Raw genomic sequence first — 22425 nt, 5'->3', positions numbered from 1 at the left:
GCCATATCGGTGGAGTGGCCCTCCTTAAATCCAAACTGATGATCGCTAGTGAGAAGACTTGCTTTACATCGAGTGAGTATGACCCGCTCCAGTATTTTAGAGCTCACCGTGGCCAAAGCTATTGGCCTATAGTTATCCTTATCAGTCAATTTGCCTGTCCGATCTTTCACAATAGGGCGAAGTATCACCTTCGACAAAGAAGGAGGCAAGACGCCATGTCTCACCATCATCGAGAAACATAACGATAGATGCGTAGCACATGGAACACCCGCAAACTTAAAATGTTCAGCAGATAGACTGTCACAACCTGGAGAGCGACCTGACGACAGCTCATGGATCGATTCTAAAACCTTAGGAACCGAGAACATATCAGCACCTTCACCATCATTACGAAGCTGATTCAGAACACCTTCTTTACAGTCATCGCCATCAACACTATTCAGAATATCAGCAAAGTGATCCTTCCACATGTTCGCTATATTTTTCTCTCCACTGACGCTTCCAATAGACTGGGCCAGTGGCGGATCAGCGTTAAGCTTACGAACTTCTTTCCAAAAAGTTGCTAAGTCGCGCGGGTTTTTAGCAAATTTATCAGCTAGTGATTTTGCTCGCAGCTCTTTCTCATTCTTAAGACAAAAACGAAGCGCATACTTGAATTGTGACCTAGCCATTCGCAACTGGCTGTAGATGTAGCCCTGACGGGGCTTTCCAACCAGGGACCAAAGGGAGTAAACATCACCGAACAAGGTGTGTTTCTCCTCCACAAACTCGGTCCAACCTGGGATTGTTCGCTTACAGCTACCATGCGCTCGTTTGGTCACAGTAGTAAGAGTAGCACTCTTAATAGCATCAATTATCGCTTCATAATAACTATTGATAGCCTCTCTGTGGGCTACACTACAGTCAGTGGCAGCACAGAATATAGCCTCAAACGGTACGTCAATATTAGACAATTGCTCCCTCGCAGCCATAGCAAAGTTGTTCAGACCAAGTTCGTCAACAGAAGACCAATCAACTACCCACCTAGGATCAGATTCAGCAGCCTCGTGTGAATCCGGGATAGGATCGGTGGTCATGATTTCCAGATCACAACACACTGGGAAGTGGTCAGAACTCATAATCGACACATCAACCCTAACAGCACGAACGAGAGAGTAAAGACTCTTTGTACAGACTATGTGGTCAATCCAAGATTCTGTGCAACTGCCATCATTAGTATGAGTGATTGAACTCTGGGGCAATAACAACACATCAGCAATGCGTAAGTCTGCCTCATGACAGAATGATTCAAGTTCAATTCCAAAGTCAGATTGCTTGATGATGTCAGCATTAAAGTCGCCTACAATGCAGACATTGGGTGAGTCAAAATCATCGATGATTCCTTTGAGCTTAGCTAGATAGTACACGTATTGATCAAAGTTTTGTCTCGAGTCATACGGGAGATAAACCCCAACAAGAAGCAGTTTGTGGCCACCTAAATTACATTCTAATCCAATAATTCTGTCGTCATCAAAGGAGATAGGTCTTACCCGCGGAGCAAGCTTACTCCTCCACAGGACGGCAACACCTCCATACGGCCTACCCAGAATTACACGGTCACACGGGTCAATGGATGAAGTGGCAAAAGTCATGAAATCATTGTGAACATTATTCAAAAGGGTAAGTTCTTGAGGAAATAACCAGTGTTCCTGCAGGAATACAACATCCGAGATATCACACAACTTCTTGATTCCAACTGCATTACGTTTAGAAGATTTGCAGTTATAAGAGCTGACTCGTAACATGGTGACACGTTTGATTTAACCCTCGCCCGTAAACGGCGATCTGCCACCTTCGCCCATGCAGGGGGGGGGTTGGTGCGACCCCCCCCCTTGGCGTTTGAAAACGGAGCGTCGTAGAGCTTAGCGGAAAAGACCAACGGATTGCTCTCGCCGAGATCTCGCGATTGGTGGTATATTTTTTGGTCCTAGGTCAACATTTGACCTACTTTTGACCGGTCAAAGGTCAAATTTTCGGAAAAATAGACTTTTTCAAATTTTCCGCGGCGATTGCGGCAAAACGGTGGGAGATATCGACTTGAAACCTTCACTATCGTGTTCCTTGATCAATTCTCTATCGTTTGGTATGTATTTCGTTTCCCTAGCTCTAAAAATGGCGCGTTGGGAGCGCCCGAGGTCGGCAAGGTCACAGTCGGCGGCAGAAATTCGAAAAATCAAAATTTAAATTTTTGAAATCTGATTGTATTTTTGGATTTGGGATGTCCATTTGCTCCCTATAGAAGCTAATATTGCTGCATATTCCCATTGAGGTGACAAGAATTAGCAAAATAGTGGTTCGGGCGCTTTTCAAAAATAGTACCGGACGCTGTTCCTCTTGTGACGTCATAGCTCCGCGACCTGACCTGACCCGGTCAAGTTTCTTATATCATATGATAGCCAATACTTGCCCCAACATGCATGGGAAGTTTCATCACGATCCATCAACCGATGTCCGTACCACCGGCAGGAAACCTCGGGCGTTGGCACTCAGTTTGTGAAAATCCGGCCGGAGGCTGTTCCCTTTGTGACGTCATAACTCCGTGACCTGACATGACCCGGTCAAATTTTTTTTATCAAAAGATGCGCAAGGCTTGCCCCATAAGGTACCCAAAATTTGGCGGCGCTGCGCGCCGCCGTTTTTGCACTATTTCCGAAAAACCTCAGGGGGGGGGGTTGCACCAACCCCCCCCCTACATGGGCGAGGGTTAAGTAAACAACAACCAGAGTCGGGATCACATACCCTCAAGGGGGGAAGGGTGTAGAGGTTTGTAGCGGCCGGCAGCTGCTGCCACCTAGCGGCACGGCCCGGAAGTTGGCGCGCGCCGGCGCGGCCGGCGCGGCAGGCAGTCGGCTGGCGGGCCGCGAGCCGAGAGGACGGGGACGCGGGGCTGCCGATGTGTGTGTACATAGTATTGTGTGAAAGTGAAAATACAGAAGAAACGTTACACGAAGACTATAAATAATATGAATTACGAGAGCAGTGTAGCAAGATATGCGGCCTCAAACCTTAGCTGGTCCGTCTTACCCCACCTTCCCCTACACGAGCTACTCCAACCTTTGATATTTGTTTTAACTTTTAATACCACGTTTTGGGATTAAAAAGATAGTGGCATCACTAGCGAACGATGGCACAGGCAAGCTATCATTAATCCATATCGATACATATACCGGGTGATCATTTGGGAATGAGATAAAGTAAGTGGCACGTGCAGATGTGTATTCAATAGCACACCAGACAAAAGACACGTCATTAGACTCGTCATCGTGGGACATTTTGTACTGCACACTATTATACACCTGCAAGCCACTGTTCATCTACAGCAGGTGCTCAAAGTGGCCACCCCCTTCTGAGCGGCACAGCTCAGCCCGACGGCGTGTGTGACGCGCCATCTTTCGCAGCTGCTCTTCGTCCATGTTGCGGGCGAAGTCCTCAACCAGTTCCTTCAGCTGTTCCAGCGTTTGGGGCTCGCTGCGCACGATCTGAGCCGTCACCAATGACCAGAAACAAAAGTCCAGACAAGACAGGTCGGGACTGTACGGCGGCCATCGGTGTTCACTGTTCCGGGAGATGACGCGGCCGCCGAACTTCGAGTGGAGGAAGTCCATCACGAGAGCAGTGACGTGCGGCGGCGCGCCGTCCTGCTAGAACCAGTACTGGTGGCGCGTCGCCCGAGCCCTCACCGCAGGCCACACCACCGTCTGCAGCATCTCCAGGTAGGCGTCGCTGTTGACGGAGCCAGTGAACCAGTGAACTGGCAGGCACTTCCCATCCACCACGCCCACCCACGCCATCACCTTCTGCCCCTGGGCCTTCTTGCATGGCACGAGCTTGTTCGGATTCTCTGGCGACCAGCACACGGTGTTCTTCATGTTTGGAGACGGATGCAGAACAAACCACTTTTCGTCACTCCAGAGTACACGCTCAAACCACTCCTCATCATGGGTTAGCCAGAATTCACAGGAGTCCATCCTGGCCATCCGCGTCATCTCCCGGAACAGTGAACACCGATGGCCGCCGTACAGTCCCGACCTGTCTTGTCTGGACTTTTGTTTCTGGTCATTGGTGACGGCTCAGATCGTGCGCAGCGAGCCCCAAACGCTGGAACAGCTAAAGGAACTGGTTGAAGACTTCGCCCGCAACATGGACGAAGAGCAGCTGCGAAAGATGGCGCGTCACACACGCCGTCGGGCTGAGCTGTGCCGCTCAGAAGGGGGTGGCCACTTTGAGCACCTGCTGTAGATGAACAGTGGCTTGCAGGTGTATAATAGTGTGCAGTACAAAATGTCCCACGATGACGAGTCTAATGGCGTGTCTTTTGTCTGGTGTGCTATTGAATACACATCTGCACGTGCCACTTACTTTATCTCATTCCCAAATGATCACCCATAATATGTAGAAAACTTTAATATCCAACGCCACAAACCTCAAAACACATCTGCGTCCGGTTGCCGGTGGGTTCTGGAATGCCGGTTGTCGAGAGTCGCCCAGTTCCTCGGCGTGACGTAATTGTGACGTCAGCAATGTGAAAGCAAATTCATCGGTGTTGCTAGGAGTTGCTCGCATGCTGCCACCGGTTGCTGGGCGATCGGTTGCCCAGAGTCGCCGAGCAACCGATTGCTGAGAGTTGCCGGCGGCAGTTGCCCGTGTACAACGGCCTTTAAGCCCCCCCCCCCCCCCAGCAAGAAGCGGATCGATGAAGCGTCGGCAATGATTTGAATATGTGCCCCCTCGGCCCGTAGGTGCCGGGACAGCAACCCGTGCGCTCAGCTCTGTTCCGCTTCCGACACTGGCACTGACGTGCAGTGCTCCTGCAGAAAGGGCTTTCAGCTGGCCCCCGACCAAGTGAACTGCCTCGGTGAGTGTGGGTGACCTCTCAGCCGGTCAGCCGACTGACGCGGCTGTCTGACCTGTGCCTGTGTCACTGGCGGGCTGACTCCTGTCTCATTGTCCGACTCTGTCTCACTGACTCACTGTCTTACAGTCAGACTCTTTCTCAATGCATCACTGCTTCACTGACTATTTTCAGTCAATGACTGACTGACTGACCGTTTCCGTCCCACCGACTGACTCTGTGTCACCTACTGACTCTCTCTCTCTCTCTCTCTCTCTCTCTCTCTCTCTCTCTCTCTCTCTCTCTCTCTCTCTCTCTCTCTCTCTCTCTCTCTCTCTCTCACTCTCACTCTCACTCTCACTCTCACTCTCACTCTCACTCTCACTCTCACTCTCACTCTCACTCTCACTCTCACTCTCACTCTCACTCTCACTCTCACTCTCACTCTCACTCTCACTCTCACTCTCACTCTCACTCTCACTCTCACTCTCACTCTCACTCTCACTCTCACTCTCACTCTCTCTCTCTCTCTCTCTCTCTCTCTCTCTCTCTCTCTCTCTCTCTCTCTCTCTCTCTCTCTCTCTCTCTCTCTCTCTCTCTCTCTCTCTCTCTCTCTCTCACACACACACACACACACCGACTTAACCCGCGCCCTGATGGGGGGGCATATTGCCCCCCCCTGTGGTTTTTCTTAAATAGCGAGAAAACGGCGTGCGCGCCAAATTTTGGGTACCTTACCGGGCATCAATTTGACACATTCACACAAAATTTCAAGTCACAGGTCACCTCAGGTCAGGAGTTATTGAGGTCAAACTGAGGTCATATTCGAGTAAAAATGAGCAAAAAACATGACATCTTGAAACGCTCACCAATTCTACAGTTAACAAGCAATTTTAAAGTTCTTTATGTGGTTGTGTAGAGAAACGACTGCGCTACAAAACTGCCATCTCGGATTTTCGAAATTTTGGGATTTTGACCCCCAAAAATAAAAAATGATGTTTTTTTTTAGAAAAACTCAAAACTTTTCCAATTTTTTTCGAATTTCGAAAAACCGGAATATATGTGATAGTCCCTGCGCTCTTCGATATCCATACCAAGTTTTAGATCGATACCTTCTTTTGGCCAAGTTATAGCGAAAAAAACTTAAAAATTGATGACGTCAAATTTTTGAATTCAATTTAATTCTAGACGTTGTAGCGCAAAACCGAGACGACCATTGAACTCCCCGTGACGAGCTGCATCGAATCGATACCCATTTTAGGCAAAAATATCAACTTTGAAATTTGACCCAATTTGACCTGACCTTGACCTGACCTTGACCTGACCTTGACTTGACCTTGACCAAAACGTGACCTAAGCTGGCCCTAAAGTCTGCCTAACCCACATAATCGCATTTGTCGTGTAAAATGGACCATAAAACATGTATCACACGACACTTTCATATTGTGACCCCCCCCCCCCAGTGACCTGACCTCTGTGACCTGACCTGGTATCAGTGACCTCAAATAGCAAAATATGTGTTTGAAGAACATTTACCCACCGATGATTTTCAAAGAAATGCATTTTACTCGATTTTACAACGCATTTCTTGAAATGCATGTAAACGGTGAAAATTCGACCTTTGACCTGACCTGTTACGTCATCGGTTTGACCGAGGTCAATGAAATTGGGTCACAAGGTAGTTCCTCGTTGGGGCTATCCAACGCCGTTTACCGCTTGTCGCTATGTTGAGTGGTTCTCGAGATCTTAGGGGGCCAAAATGCCCCCCCCCCCCCCATCAGACCCCGTTGCTCGGCAGACCCCATCAGGGCGCGGGTTAGCCCTCGGCCGTATAGGTCAAACGGCCCCCTCGGTTTTTCGCGAATAGCTCGCGTAAAAAGTGACCGATCGAGACGAAACTTTCAGTATCCTCACGTTCATCAATTTTACACCTAACCTGAAAATTTCATAACTCTACCCAAATGACCTTTGACCTGTGACCTACTTTTCGAGACCATGTTTGACCGGAATCGCGATTCGGCGTATGTCGGCTCGCATTAATTGCGCGTTTGCAGTCTTTTCGTTGTTTCAAGCGTTCAAACATGTGATTTGATGCTGCTCCCAGGTACCCAGGTGTATAAAGGTGGGTGTCAAGATCACCTGAAGGTCAGGTCAGCTCATTGACCTTTGGTGACCTCGGTTTATTTAGTTTACTTAGTTTAGTTTATTCCATCAATCATCCACAGGCACACACCCATTGACGGATGAAGTATTAATATTAAACAATAAATACATACAGCACCAACACTTTAACCCTCGCCCATGTAGGGGGGTGCAACCCCCACCCCCCCTGAGGTTTTTCTTAGCTACACGCCGAACCGTTTCAGCTAGCCTGCTCAAATTTTCAGCACCTTTTGGGGCATCCTTTGCACAACTTTTGGTATTTTTTGTCAAGGTCATGTCAGGTCACGGAGTTATGACGTCATAAAAGGAACAACCTCCGGCCAGATTTACGCTAAATTGGAGATTGCTTCACATTGGTATAAATGCCGACTGACCTGACACACTGATGGATTGTTTTAGAATCACAACTGGCTGATTTGACATTGGCACAATGTCCGTTGACATTTTGAAGGTTACTAAAGGTCAAGGTAAGGTCAGTGACCTCGGTTGACCTGTAATGACTTCTTGCACTTGTATGCCTTTTCGGGGTATTTTGCTGCCCTGAATTCGAATTTGCTATCCATTTCAGGCATCGTCGGTTGTTTCTTGTAGTTCATTTTGGGTCAGGGTCAGGTCAGTGACGTCACACGCCTGACGTGACCCAGTGCACAAATGACCTTGCAGACTTCCGATGCTCCCAACGCATCATTTTTAGAGTTATGACATCGAAATATACACCAAACGATAGAGAATTGATCAAGGATCACGATAGTGAAGGTTTCAAGTCGATATCTCTTACCGTTTTGCCGCAATCGGCGCGGAAATCTGAAAAAGTTAGATTTTTCCGAAAATTTGACCTTTGACCGGTCATAAGTAGGTCAAATGTTGACCTAGGACCAAAAAATATACCACCAATCGCGAGATCTTGTTGAGAGAAATCCGTTGGTCTTCTCCGCTAAGCTCTACGACGCTCCGTTTTCAAACGCCAGGGGGTCGCATCAACGGGTTACGGACAAAAGTACGTATCGCTAAAGTACGTAGGACAAAAGTACGTTAGCAAAAGTACGTAGGATTAAAGTACGTATCGCAGAAATACGTACAGTATAAAGTACGTATGGACAAAAGTACGTCAGGGACAAAAGTACGTATCGCAGAAGTACGTACAATATAAAGTACGTGTGGACAAAAGTACGTCAAGGACAAAAGTACGTATCGCAGAAGTACGTACAGTATAAAGTACGTATGGACAAAAGTACGTCAGGGACAAAAGTACGTATCGCAGAAGTACGTACTATATAAAGTACGTATGGACAAAAGTACGTATGGACAAAAGTACGTATCGCAGAAGTACGTAGGGTATAAAGTACGTATGGACAAAAGTACGCCACGGACAAAAGTACGTATATCTAATGTACGTTGGGTAAAAAGTACGTATGGACAAAAGTACGTCACGACAAAAATACGTATCGCAGAAGTACGTATGGTAAAAAGTACGTATGGACAAAAAAGTACGTCACGTACAAAAGCCTACGTATAGCAAATGTACGTAGAGTATAAAGTCTTGCCTTGTGCAAGACGCCCCAGATAATTTATTTTGCTACATAGGTACCTACTTTTGTCTCACACCACCTGGAAGGCCAAATTTGTGCTCAATGTGTTCTTTGGACATTTTACTTTAAATTCCACCCCTCAAATTCATTCACTTATGATCGGACTCCCAGCTAGGAAGTGCTTTGTGAAGCAACTGCAAATGGGACATTTTGCCCCAACCCCAGGGCAAAACGCCCCACGGCCTGAGGCAAGAAGCCCCATACACTAGATTAACCCTCGCGGGCCCGGGGGGCGTTTTTCGCCCCCCCCCCCTGGCGAATATTTGCGATAGCTCCCGAACGTTTATAGGGATAGGAAAGCGAAACTTTCAGTACCGTTTCTCCCATCAATTTGACATCTTCTGAAGTAAAAAATTTGGATCTAGCCCCATTGATGACGTCACAAAGTCGATTTTTCTAGACCCCTGCACGGCAAACTTCGGTGTCACAGACGCGAACTTCAAATAGCTGCTAAAAATAGAGTTTTAGAGATAAAGACAAATTACGAGCACGGTTGTGTAGCGTTTGACCTAGAAAAAAATACAAAAATAGGTTTAGTGACCTGAGGTCAGAGGTCAGGTCAACGACCCCGAGCTGTTTTTTAGTTTTTCGCAAATAACTTCGACAAAAATGGTCCTAGAGCTACGGCAGTGGTACACTCGGGGGCAGATTGATGTTCCACCACTCCCTACCCATCGGGTTCCCATGGCTCAGCACTGGCTGCTGCCAGTGTTGCCTGCCCTCAGCACTGCTCAGCACTGCCTGCCAGTGCCAGTGCTGCCAGTCCTGCCACTGACAGCAGCCAGTGCTGAGCCATGGGAGCCCGATGGGTAGGGAGTGGTGGAACATCAATCTGCCCCCGAGTGTACCATCGCATTTGCCTTGTCAAGCCGCGTCGAATGATATATATATATATATATATATATATATATATATATATATATATATATATATATATATATATATATATATATATATATATATATATATATATATATATATGTTACAGGGAATATGCGATTTCAGTTAGTTTGCAACGAACCTAGGGTGGTTGTAACCTCCCTGAACGAGCAGTTTGTTTGCAACGACCCTAGGGACGTTACAAAATAACTGCTCGTTCCGGGACGTTGTAACGAAACTAGGGTCGTTGCAACCTCCCTAGTTAGTATGCAACGAACCTAGGGTTGTTACAAAATAACTAGGGAGTTTAAGAATTCATCGAGTCTCGTTTCACATGAGGGCCGTCAGCAATCTTGTCCATTGAAAATCTTGTTCAATATAGTTCATTTAAAAACAAAAGGAGAACAAAATTTGAACATTCAGCTCAGGAGTATTTCACGACGGCCATCTAGCACACATTTTGTGCAGATTAGGTGCACATTTGGTGCAGATTTGTTCAAATTAGATGGGCATTTGCCAGGAAGCCCTTCGTAAAACGGTTATTATCCGCTCGTTTCCAGTCTTTTTGTGATTGTTAACGTTCAAACATGTGAAATGATGATGGTCCCATGCATTATAGTGGGTGTCAAGGTCACGTGAAGGTCAGGTCAAGGTCATTGACCTTTGATGACCTTAGTTCACTTCTTCTGGGTTCATATATTCTTTAGGCTAGTTTTTGGAGCTGATTTCGAATTTAGCACCCATTTGAACATTTAAGAAGTAATTCTGGCGCCTTCGTACCATGTCACGAGGCTGTCAGTGGTGGTTGACACCTACTATGGACAGCTAGCAAGACGCCTACTGGTTGACCTGACCTGACCCGACCTGACCCAAAAACATCAAGACATCATCGGTGATCAAAGCTAACATGAAATTCGTGATCAGCGCACCGAAAAACCTCGTAACAAGCTAACTCTCCAAAGTTTCAACAGGTCCCGATTTTCCCGACTTCTGAGCCACTGACCTGACCTGGAAAGTCAACCAATAACCTAGCCCCGCCATGTGCGTTTACAGCTAGCAAAACACCAATAAGGGCGAGAGTTAACCCTCGCCCGCACATGCCATTTTCCCATCCTAGAACGCACATGGGGGGGTTGCCACCCCCCGCGCCATTTCGTTTCTGTTGGAGATAGAGCTTCGCGGTAAAGACCAAAAAGATTCTTTGGGAAAAAACGAATCCAATGATACCCAGTTTTACCTTTTCAGGTCAGTCATTGACCTTCCAGGTCAGTTCAAACTAAAAAATGTTGCTGTTTTGGGTCACCGTTGTATAAGTGCGCTCTTTGTCACACTACCCGACCAGATTTTTGCTGCTGAGGTCATTTCAGGTCAAGTTAGGTCAAGGTCAATGATATGTGTTTGTACTTTGTATGTCTGTGTGTGTCTGTGTGTATACTGATGTGTGTACCGGTTGTTTATGTGTCCAATGTCCATATTACATGAAATCATGATCTGAGAAGCTTTCACCAAGAATGCAGTCAAAAAACTTCACGAAAAGTAAATTCAGCTTGCCTAAAACGCAATTATTTTAGATGACCTAGGTTGACCTTGACCCTGACCTTGACATCTGTACATCGTCGAAAAACATGTTCCATTATAGGTGGGAGGTAAGACTGGCAAAAAAGGCCGAAATCAAGGTGTCAAAAGCTCACAAGGCCCATAGCCAACGCAAGATGTTGAGAATTGGCCATTTGGGTCATGACATGACCTGAAAAACAAGGTCATATCTCCGAAACCAAAAACCACAAAAACTTGAAATTTTTAGTGAACATCAAGAAAGGAGCAGCTATACCAAAATCAGGCTTCTAGCTCTTAAAATGTTGAGTGCGGAGCAGAAAGACTACCTGGGGGAGTGGCAACCACCCCCCCCCCATGTGCCCCCTGTGAAACCAGACTCGATGATTTCTTAAACTCCCTAGTTATTTTGTAACAACCCTAGGTTCGTTGCATACTAACTAGGGAGGTTGCAACGACCCTAGTTTCGTTACAACGTCCCGGAACGAGCAGTTATTTTGTAACGTCCCTAGGGTCGTTGCAAACAAACTGATCGTTCAGGGAGGTTACAACCACCCTAGGGTCGTTGCAAACTAACTGAAATCGCATACTCCCTGTAACATATATATATATATATATATATATATATATATATATATATATATATATATATATATATATATATATATATATATATATATATATATAGATTTTGTTTGGAAAAGGACAAGTTTTATGTTGACCTTATGTGACCTTGAATGACCTTTGGTTGACCTTGACACATCAAAAGTCGTTTATGATGGATTCCTACCCGCTGATCACGAATCTGACATCTCTTTTCCTCTAAGCCTTTATTTAGAGCCTCCGGATGGCAAAATTGTCTTATTTATTATTACTAGCTTGAATCAGTGAAATAGCCTCTAGCAAGGACTCTCTTCTGTGATCTTGACCTTTGAGCAGCCTTGTATCGTAAGATGAACCACAAATAGGGACCTGATAAGCCTCAAAACATTTCAAAACATCTTGGAAGTTGACACGCAAGATGTACGAAAAAGTGCAAAGTTTAAGGTCAATTTTGAGCATGACCTTCACCTTGACCTTTGATGTTGAGCACGTTTTCGAAATTCTCAGATGATTCTCTTCCTTTGTTTGACACCCAATTTTGCCGGTTTTATGCATCCTGCCGTCCTCTAGAACGCTCACTTTGAGATCACTACACATGTGCCGGTTTTTGCCTTTGACCTTGACCTCTGACCTTGAACATTGACCTGAGGTCAAAAATTTTTGGTGCTTTAGAATCGTCTCGTAAGGACCTTTCGTTTGGTATCTCTTTTGTTTGCGTAGCTCCCTTATTTACGGAGTTAGACAGGGGGCGAAAAACGCCCCTCACCGGGCTGCGGTGGTTGGAATTACCCCCTGCCCGGCCGGTTTAACAGAAGAGAGGATCTTTCCCCAGAACCCTGCCAGTTCCGAGAAACATCGGTGAGGCGTTTTACCTCGGCGGGGCGACTTGCCCCGGTCTACCCTACGTGTGGACAAAAGTACGTATAGCAAATGTACGTAGGGTATTAAGGACGTACCCCACCCTTGGGTTAAGTTGATCAATGTGTAATACCTTTCCTATACTTTATTTAATGAGCATTTGTTACAAGGCATAGCAAAATTTCTCGATGAGTAAATGGGCGAAATGGACAAAGCTATATTATTTGGTATATGAATTTATCATGAGTTCCCTGTAGTATGGCAACAGAGCAGCAATAAAGAAAAAAGTGGCTCAACTTACACTACTATACCCTACTTCTAGCTTACGTACTTTATACACTACGTGCTTTGGCATACGAACCGTACGTACTTTTGGCATACGTACTTTTTACATTACGTACTTTTGCATACGAACTTTTGCGTACGAACATTTGCGTACGTACTTTTGGCATACGTACTTTATACACTACGTACTTTTGTATACGTACTTTTGCGTACGAACATTTGCGTACGTACTTTTGGCATACGTACTTTATACACTACGTACTTTTGCATACGAACTTTTGCGTACGAACATTTGCGTACGTACTTTTGTCATACGTGCATTCTACACTACGTACTTTTGCATGCGTACTTTTGCGTACGAACATTTGCGTACGTACTTTTGGCATACGCACTTTATGCACTACGTACTTTTTCATACGTACTTTTGCGTACGAACATTTGCGTACGTACTTTTGACATACATACTTTATGCACTACGTACTTTTGCATACGTACTTTTGCGTACGGACATTTGCGTACGTACTTTTGGCATACGAACTTTATCGCTTACGTATATTTGCGTACGAACATTTGCATACGTACTTTTGTCCTACGTACTTTAGCGATACGTACTTAAGTCCTAAAATCGCATCAACCCCCCCCCCCCCCTGCATGGGCGAAGGTGGCAAAACACCGTTTACGGGCGAGGGTTAAAATAATAGAACAGGTGCTCATCTCTAGATGGCGCTCAGCAGTCAGCACGCTTGATCTCCACTGATAGGAGCTCTGGTGCCATATGTCGGCATCGCGGTGAGCATCGATGAACGCGTTGCAAGTCTCTGGGATGCGAACAAAAAGGCCACGCTTGATGGTATTGACTATTGACCCTCGCCTGGGGAACATGAAAATTGAAATGTGGTCTGACGACGCACAGCTCACGCTGGTACGGCGAGCGGCAACTGCATGAGAAGGTACGATGAGTCTATCACATAACGGTGAACATTGTATATGAAGATGAGATCGTGCTGGTTTCGCCGACGTCACTAGATAGGCTTGCTAAGCCCGTCTGCCTTTGCAGTACAGTAGGCTGTAAAGCAGCATTGAGCCGACAGCGAGCACTGAGCCACATCAATAATTTGTTCTGTATGCGGTCAAGTCGTGAGTATCAGTCACACCGGCCCAAATAAACCTTCCGTATTCGAGAATTGAACGTACAGTGAGTAAGGATCTCCAGACCATAGACGGCGGAACGGGGAGGGCACCGGGACACCGTGCCCCACTTTGATTTTGGCATTTTAACATAAGCCCTATGGGCGTTGCATGGAAAGAATGGGACCAAAAGTCGGCAGTGCCATGTCCATCAACTATCAAGACAGCCCATATTCAGCCCAGATTCAGCCCGGATTCAGCCCAGATTCGGGACACCTCCGATCAAGCTGAAGCTCGCACACAATGTAGGTCCTTACATGCCCAATCCACAGTCCGACTCATTCGGTGGCACTCCCAGCCGTTTGGCCTACAGAAGTCAGCAAAGGTCATGTGGCCCAAATTTGCACAGCAGATTGTGGCCCACCCAGTAGAGCTAGAGCGCTACAAATGGCACCAATCGACTCGCCAACATCTAATCTTACTTTCCCAATACCCAATTGACCTCTCAAGGTCATGCGATGAACTAAGGTCACGTTCACGCATTCACGCTCAAGTTGTCTGTCACCCTACATATTTCTCAGGTCAACCGGTGACCTCTGGGTCAGCTCAAGTGACCGAAGGCACGGGTTCGGTTTTTGGTAAATAACTTCGCCAAAAATGGCCATAGAGCCGCGATTTTGGCATCATCGTGTTCACCTAGCTCAGGCGCATGAAGTGATACTGGACGTTGAGTAAGGTCATGTTGCATAGCATTCGATTCGGCAGGTCTTTCTGAGTCCATTTGTGGCTTTCCCGATTCGCTAGCTCAGTTTGATCGGGAGTTATTGAAGAAAAGTTTATTACCCTTGTGACGTCACAAATGACGTCAAGCAAGGGCAACAATGCAAATGTGAAGCATCGGACCTTGCAAGGAGAGCATGAAATCACGATTCTATATGCTTGAGATAGTTTTAGATCATTCCCGGCGCCAAAATAGCAATTTACATATTTCCCCGTTGACTTATAAGGGTATAACGTATAAGTTACCTGTATCTGAGGATTTTTAGGATTTCACCTCCACTCAATTCTGCGTAAGATGCCGGGTTCCGTGTCTGCGTAGCTTGAACGTAACGGATACAGCGGCCGCAAACGCAAATCGAGGTCCCGAATTCCCTATTCCCCAACACAGGCGGCGGCCGCTTCCTGGTTTGCGCAACATGGCGGCACCGTTGGACACCATCTGGCGGCCGATGCGCCAGATGCATTATTTATCGGGGTTACATGAGCACAGTAAATACGTATTTAGCCGCTAATTCGAATTAGGAACGCATTACCGACTCATGTAGCCACCTGCTAGTACGAATCGGCGATCCGATCCGCGGTTACATGAGCAAAACAAATACGTATCACGATCGGATTCACCGCTAATGCGAATCAGGAGCGTACTACCGACTCATGTATCCACCTGCTAATACGAATCGGCGGTCCGAACAAAATCCGCTGGGAAAGAGGCTTAGAAGCGAATAGGACCAAGATACGTATTACAGGAACTATTTCTTCGCAAAAAGAAACATTAAAATGCAAAATAATAGGTATTTTTTCATTTTCTTCTTTTCAAATAAAAAAAAAAATATATCGGTATTTTGTCAAGTTTTCAACAATAAATATAGTGAAAACCAAATAGTAAATATCCACATAATTTCAGTTGAAACATTTTTCTGACAGCACTACAGAAGAATCAAGAGAGGCAATTGCCCAATGAGTCAAAGCAAGACAACTTTATGTTTAACTTTTTTTGTGAAGTTAATTGAGAATGTTTTGAGCAGATTAAATGCAAAAAAGACATAAGATAATAAATTTTTAATTTAGTCACCTCTATTGCTACGGAAGTGCGCCACATTTGTATGCTATTCCGTTTGTAATGCGCATCGGGCCGAGAGCCAAACTAGATCCGTTTGACGTCACTGATACGAATTTGCTCATGTAGTCGGTGCACTGAATGCGTTCTTGGGGAGCTGATGCGAATTAGCGTAGTGCGTATTTGGAACGGATCGCTCATGTAACCGAAACGTCCGAGGCACACGATTCGGGCCGTATTTCACAAGAACTATTCTTTGTTGACTGGAAGCGTCAAAATGCAAAATACTAAGCATTTTTTTATTGGCTGCCTCGTAGAAAATAGCAAAAAAAAAAATGTTGGTATTTTGGTTTAGTCTTTGCATGTGAAATAAAATGAATGAAATATTTTGATAGATAATTTTTTCTGACCACCCTGCTGTCGCTGCATGGCGAATCAGTGCCCACTGACTTAAAACAAGAAAACTTTGTTTTCATTTTTTGATTTCATGTTAATTTTAAATGTTTTTGAGCCTATCAAATGATAAAAGTATTTAAAATTTAGCTCAGTCGTCCCGGTAAATGCCGCAACTGCGCCATGACTGTACGCTAATCCTATTCCGTTTGTGATGCGCATTACCGGCCGTCGAGGAGTCAGCCCGGGTGAGCCAAACAAGATCCGTTTGACGTAGATAAAACGAATTAGTCTCATGTAACCTGTGCCGTAGATCCGTTTGTGGGGAGCTGATGCGCATTAGCGTAGTGCGTATTTGGAACGGATCGCTCATGTAACCCCGGTAATAGAGTAGTTCAATGTGGTTTACTCTTACCGGGGTTACATGAGCGATCCGTTCCAAATACGCACTACGCTAATGCGCATCAGCTGCCCACAAACGTATCTACGGCACCGGTTACATGAGACTAATTCGTTTTATCTACGTCAAACGGATCTTGTTTGGCTCACCCGGGCTGACTCCTCGACGGCCGGTAATTCGTATCACAAACGGAATAGGATTAGCGTACAGTCATGGCGCAGTTGCGGCATTTACCGGGACGACGAACTAAATTTTGAATACTTATATCATTTGATAGGCTCAAAAACATTTAAAATTAACATGAAATAAAAAAATAAACAAAGTTTTCTTGTTTTAATTCAGTGGGCACTGATTCGCCATGCAGCGACAGCAGGGTGGTCAGAAAAAAATTATCTATCATAATATTTCATTCATTTTATTTCACATGCAATGACTAAACCAAAATACCAACATTGTTTTGCTATTTTCTACCAGTCAGCCAATAAAAAAATGCTTAGTATTTTGCATTTTGACGCTTCCAGTCAGCAAAGAATAGTTCTTGTGAAATACGGCCCGAATCGTGTGCCAGCGATCCGTTCCAAATACGCATTAGCACGTGCTCGGCGATCGGTGGTACGAGTAACCTTCATATACCAATTTTCTTTTGGCGCGACTCGGTCTCGACTCCTTTCACGCCCTCTGTCGATCAGCGTCCTGCATAGGGTCAGTACCGTGATTTCCCGCTGAAAGACGAGACGGACTGATGAAAGGAGGAGACAATGGGTTGGGAGGGAAGATAATGTAATAGTGGGGGAGTGGGGAGGAGGTGGGGAAAGATGTTCCCTCTGTGATGGTTTGTCAGCAAAGGGAAGGGTGCAGTTCGTGGGGCGCCGCCGCCTGTAGTCACTTTCACGTCAGTGCAATGTCTGGCCGACCGCTAGGTGTCACTGGGTGTTTCATATGAGTCATGGGTTCACACGATGCCGCCGCCGAGTACGTACGGGCGTTTGCGGCGTCGATGTGTGTATGGCTGTGGGCCTCGCCGTTCTAATGAATCTTACAGTCTCATCCGATCCAGTAAGGTGCCATTAGCACGTGCTCGGCGATCGGTGGTACGAGTAACCTTCATATACCAATTTTCTTTTGGCGCGACTCGGTCTCGACTCCTTTCACGCCCTCTGTCGATCAGCGTCCTGCATAGGGTCAGTACCGTGATTTCCCGCTGAAAGACGCCAAAGAAATTGCATACGGTCGGTGATACTGTCGGCCGTTGGAGAGCTCTGGCCTGAACAATAATGGCCGACGTGCAGCCCTGTCCTAGGGCCAGTCGGTCGTGGCGGCCAGTAGGGCGGCAGCGGAAATGCAGGATACGACCCACCTTATTTGCGCCTAGTGGCAATCTGCAATCGTCGGCAGGCAGCACAAAGATGTTCCCTCTGTGATGGTTTGTCAGCAAAGGGAAGGGTGCAGTTCGTGGGGCGCCGCCGCCTGTAGTCACTTCCACGTCAGTGCAATGTCTGGCCGACCGCTAGGTGTCACTGGGTGTTTCATATGAGTCATGGGTTCACACGATGCCGCCGCCGAGCACGTACGGGCGTTTGCGGCGTCGATGTGTGTATGGCTGTGGGCCTCGCCGTTCTAATGAATCTTACAGTCTCATCCGATCCAGTAAGGTGCCACTACGCTAATTCACATCAGCTCCCCAAGAACGCATTCAGTGCACCGACTACATGAGCAAATTCGTATCAGTGACGTCAAACGGATCTAGTTTGGCTCTCGGCCCGATGCGCATTACAAACGGAATAGCATACAAATGTGGCGCACTTCCGTAGCAATAGAGGTGACTGAATTAAAAACTTAATATCTTATGTCTTTTTTGCATTTAATCTGCTCAAAACATTCTCAATTAACTTAACAAAAAAAAGTTAAACATAAAGTTGTCTTGCTTTGACTCATTGAGCACTTGCCTCTCTTGATTCGTCTGTAGTGCTGTCAGAAAAATGTTTCAACTGAAAGTACTTTGATATTTTCTTTTTGGTTTTCACTATATTTATTTTTGAAAACTTGACAAAATACTGATATATTTTTTTAATTATTATTTCAAAAGAAACAAATGAAAAATACCTATTATTTTGCATTTTAATGTTTCTTTTTGGAAAGAAATAGTTCCTGTAATACGTATCATGGTCCTATTCGCTTCTAAGCCTCTTTCCCTGCGGATTTTGTTCGGACCGCCGATTCGTATTAGCAGGTGGATACATGAGTCGGTAGTACGCTCCTGATTCGCATTAGCGGTGAATCCGATCGTGATGCGTACTTGCTTTGCTCATGTAACCGCGGATCGGATCGCCGATTCGTACTAGCAGGTGGCTACATGAGTCGGTAATGCGTTCCTAATTCGAATTAGCGGCTAAATACGTATTTACTGTGCTCATGTAACCCCGATATCTGTCTCACTGTGCCACTTTCTCGCTGGCTGTGCCCCACTGACTGGTCCGCCCGCCCGGCCCCCGACTGCCGCGCAGATGTGGACGAGTGTGTGGCCCGGCTGGACCAGTGCCAGCCCGGCCACATGTGCTTCAACGAGCCCGGCTCCTACGGCTGCCTGGACCGCTCGTCGCGCGCCGTGTACAGGCCCGATGGCGCCGCCGAGCAGCCCCACGACGACGACGACGGCGACGACGACGACGAGCAAGGGGACCTTGAGCTGCCGGCCCGGCCCGGTCTGTGTCGGCGGTCCACTGCCAACGGGTGGTCCCCTGCCAACGGGTGGTCCCCTGCCAACGGGTGGTCCACTGCCAACGGGTGGTCCACTGCCAACGGGTGGCCTCCTGTCAACGGGTGGTCCCCTGCCAACGGGTGGTCCAATGTCAACGGGTGGTCCCCTGCCAACGGGTGGTCCACTGCCAACGGGTGGTCCAATGTCAACGGGTGGTCCCCTGCCAACGTGTGGTCCAATGTCAACGGGTGGTCACCTGTCAACGGGTGGCCACCTGTCAACCGGTGGTCCCCTGCCAACGGGTGGTCCCCTGTCAACGGGTGGTCCAATGTCAACGGGTGGTCCCCTGCCAACGGGTGGTCACCTGTCAACGGGTGGTCCCCTGTCAACGGGTGGTCCCCTGTCAACGGGTGGCCCAATGTCAACGGGTGGTCCCCTGCCAGCGGGTGGTCCCCTGCCAACGGGTGGTCCCTGCCAACGGGTGGTCCACTGCCAACGGGTGGTCCAATGACAACGGGTGGTCCAATGACAACGGGTGGTCCCCTGCCAACGGGTGGTCCAATGTCAACGGGTAGTCACCTGTCAACGGGTGGTCACCTGTCAATGGGTGGTCCCCTGCCAACGGGTGGTCCAATGTCAACGGGTGGTCCCCTGCCAACGGGTGGTCCCCTGTCAACGGGTGGTCCCCTGTCAACGGGTGGTCCCCTGCCAACGGGTGGCCTCCTGTCAACGGGTGGTCCAATGTCAACGGGTGGTCCCCTGCCAACGGGTGGTCCCCTGCCAACGGGTGGTCCCCTGCCAACGGGTGGTCCACTGCCAACGGGTGGTCCAATGTCAACGGGTGGTCCCCTGCCAACGGGTGGTCCACTGCCAACGGGTGGTCCAATGTCAACGGGTAGTCACCTGTCAACGGGTGGTCCCCTGCCAACGGGTGGTCCCCTGACAACGGGTGGTCCCCTGCCAACGGGTGGTCCAATGTCAACGGGTAGTCACCTGTCAACGGGTGGTCACCTGTCAATGGGTGGTCCCCTGCCAACGGGTGGTCCAATGTCAACGGGTGGTCCCCTGCCAACGGGTGGTCCCCTGTCAACGGGTGGTCCCCTGTCAACGGGTGGTCCCCTGCCAACGGGTGGCCTCCTGTCAACGGGTGGTCCAATGTCAACGGGTGGTCCCCTGCCAGCGGGTGGTCCCCTGCCAACGGGTGGTCCCCTGCCAACGGGTGGTCCCTGCCAACGGGTGGTCCACTGCCAACGGGTGGTCCAATGACAACGGGTGGTCCAAAGTCAGCGGGTGGTCCCCTGCCAACGGATGGCCCAATGTGATATTTATTCACTTTCGATGATAACACAAAAGCAAATATTCTAAATAGCCAAATATTATTTATAAATATTAAATATATTCTAAATATGGCTATTTAGAATATTTGCTTTTGTGTTATCATCGAAAGTGAATAAATATCACAATGTCTGACACGATACAGAAGGATGGCCCAATGTCAACGGGTGGTTCAATGTCAACGGGCGGTCCCATAGGTGTAGGAACAGAGGGGCCAGGGGGTCATGCCCCCCACTTTTCAGCCATTTTTAAAGTAAGGCTTTATTTTGTAATTAGATACAAAACTAAGAGCAGGAAATGGTTCACCAGGGTGAGATGAGCACAAAACTGCAAATAAATTTTTCATAGTGGTATTAGGGCTCCCACAAAGTGACATTGAAGTTTCGCTGCCCCCCCCCCACACTTTTCGTGAGGTTCCTACGCCCATAGGTGGGTCCCTACCAACGGGTGGTCCACTTCCAATGAAAAGTGCCACTGCCAACGGCCGGTCCGCTGCCAATTAGCGTTTGGCTGGCCCCTTAAGATGGCTAGATAATGGGTGCAATGAATAAAAGCTAATACTAGGTCGTCCAGTAACTGTCGCCTTGGTGCAGGTCTCAACCAACTTTGCCGTGGTGGTGAAAATTGGCCGTGGTGGCCGTGGTGAGAATTAATGCCAACTATGAAATCTGAGCTGCGTTGCAGTATTAGCCGTGATATGCGGCGTGTATGCTGCGTTCTCAGTAAAAGGCGACTACTAGATTAAAGACTTATTACCGCAATATAGGTATAGTCTGTCTTCAATGTATAACAATGTATATCTTATTTGGCCACACTAGCTTATCGCGGAAACCAAGAAAGCCAGAAAGACGCAAACAAACAAAAGATAGCTCGTTATAGGATCTCAGATTTTTTACAAAATAGATTTTGTCCGAGCCCTTTGAATGAAAGGATGTGTATTTAGGGCCTTGGGAAGGATTCAGAAGGACAGAGCCCCCGCTAAGCGGAGCTTATTGCGTTGGCCCTGTCCTCTACCTTCCGATCACGCAATTCCTGGTCTATGACAGAATTTAGAGTTAACGTAGAGTTAAGTTAAAGGGACTATCCCACCTTCTAAAATGTTGTTAAAACCAGTTAAATTGTGCCCGACTTTATAGATTGGATGACCAGGAACACGGTTCTGGCATTTATTTTTCATTAAACATCTTAGGCTTCCCATATTCCAAACACAAACTTTCACATATGTGACGTCACAGCCCAAAATTACCTCCTTCCCCAGGCCACATTACTGTCATAAAGCTGATTCTTTTTACTCTGTAGGCACCACAACAAAGTTCAGACCAAGTTTTAAGCGATTTTTCAACGAACAAGCCCATTTAAATCAGAATGACTAAACGAGGTGACGTCACACTAACGGTCGCTCCATGTTGAAGATACACCAAGAGGCCGTGGGGGTTGCAACCTAGATAGATAGTGGTTTCTGAACCTTGCCGCAAACTTGGCTATCTCAACTCAAACCCCATGTTAAAGGTGGGATAGTCCCTTTAACCCTCTAATGCCCACACATAGTTCCACGGTTCCTAAAATTAGCACCTTGTGACATATGATTCATTTTGGGTCCCTTGTTCGAAATCTGGAATCAAATATTTTTTCGCAGTTCAAATTTCGGAAATGAATTTTGTATCAAATATGATACATTGGGCATTCCACTTGGTAATTTTTAGTGGTATCAGACCACACAGAAGGAAGTGAAGACATAGATGAGAAAATATATATTATTAAAAATTTCAGTGATAAAAGTGGCAGTTAAAATGTGTAAAATGCCAACAAGACATCCTTTACTGTGCACTTTTT

General features: G+C 47.0%; 1 protein-coding gene across 2 annotated transcripts in view; it reads left to right on the top strand.

The window, feature by feature from the left end:
* Positions 1–22425, top strand: part of LOC122379407 (fibulin-2-like) — a 222546-nt gene that overhangs the window by 93377 nt on the left and 106744 nt on the right. For both annotated transcript variants that reach the window (XM_043361616.1, XM_043361617.1), the window contains exons 6-7: positions 4779–4894; positions 19064–19261. In XM_043361616.1, coding sequence (XP_043217551.1) covers positions 4779–4894; positions 19064–19261 — 314 coding nt within the window. The remainder of the gene's footprint in view (positions 1–4778; positions 4895–19063; positions 19262–22425) is intronic.

The sequence above is a fragment of the Amphibalanus amphitrite genome, unplaced genomic scaffold (assembly GCF_019059575.1).
Source record: "Amphibalanus amphitrite isolate SeventyFive unplaced genomic scaffold, NRLGWU_Aamphi_draft 000077F_arrow, whole genome shotgun sequence".
NCBI lineage: Eukaryota > Metazoa > Arthropoda > Thecostraca > Balanomorpha > Balanidae > Amphibalanus > Amphibalanus amphitrite.
This window is presented reverse-complemented; position numbering and strand designations above follow the sequence as displayed.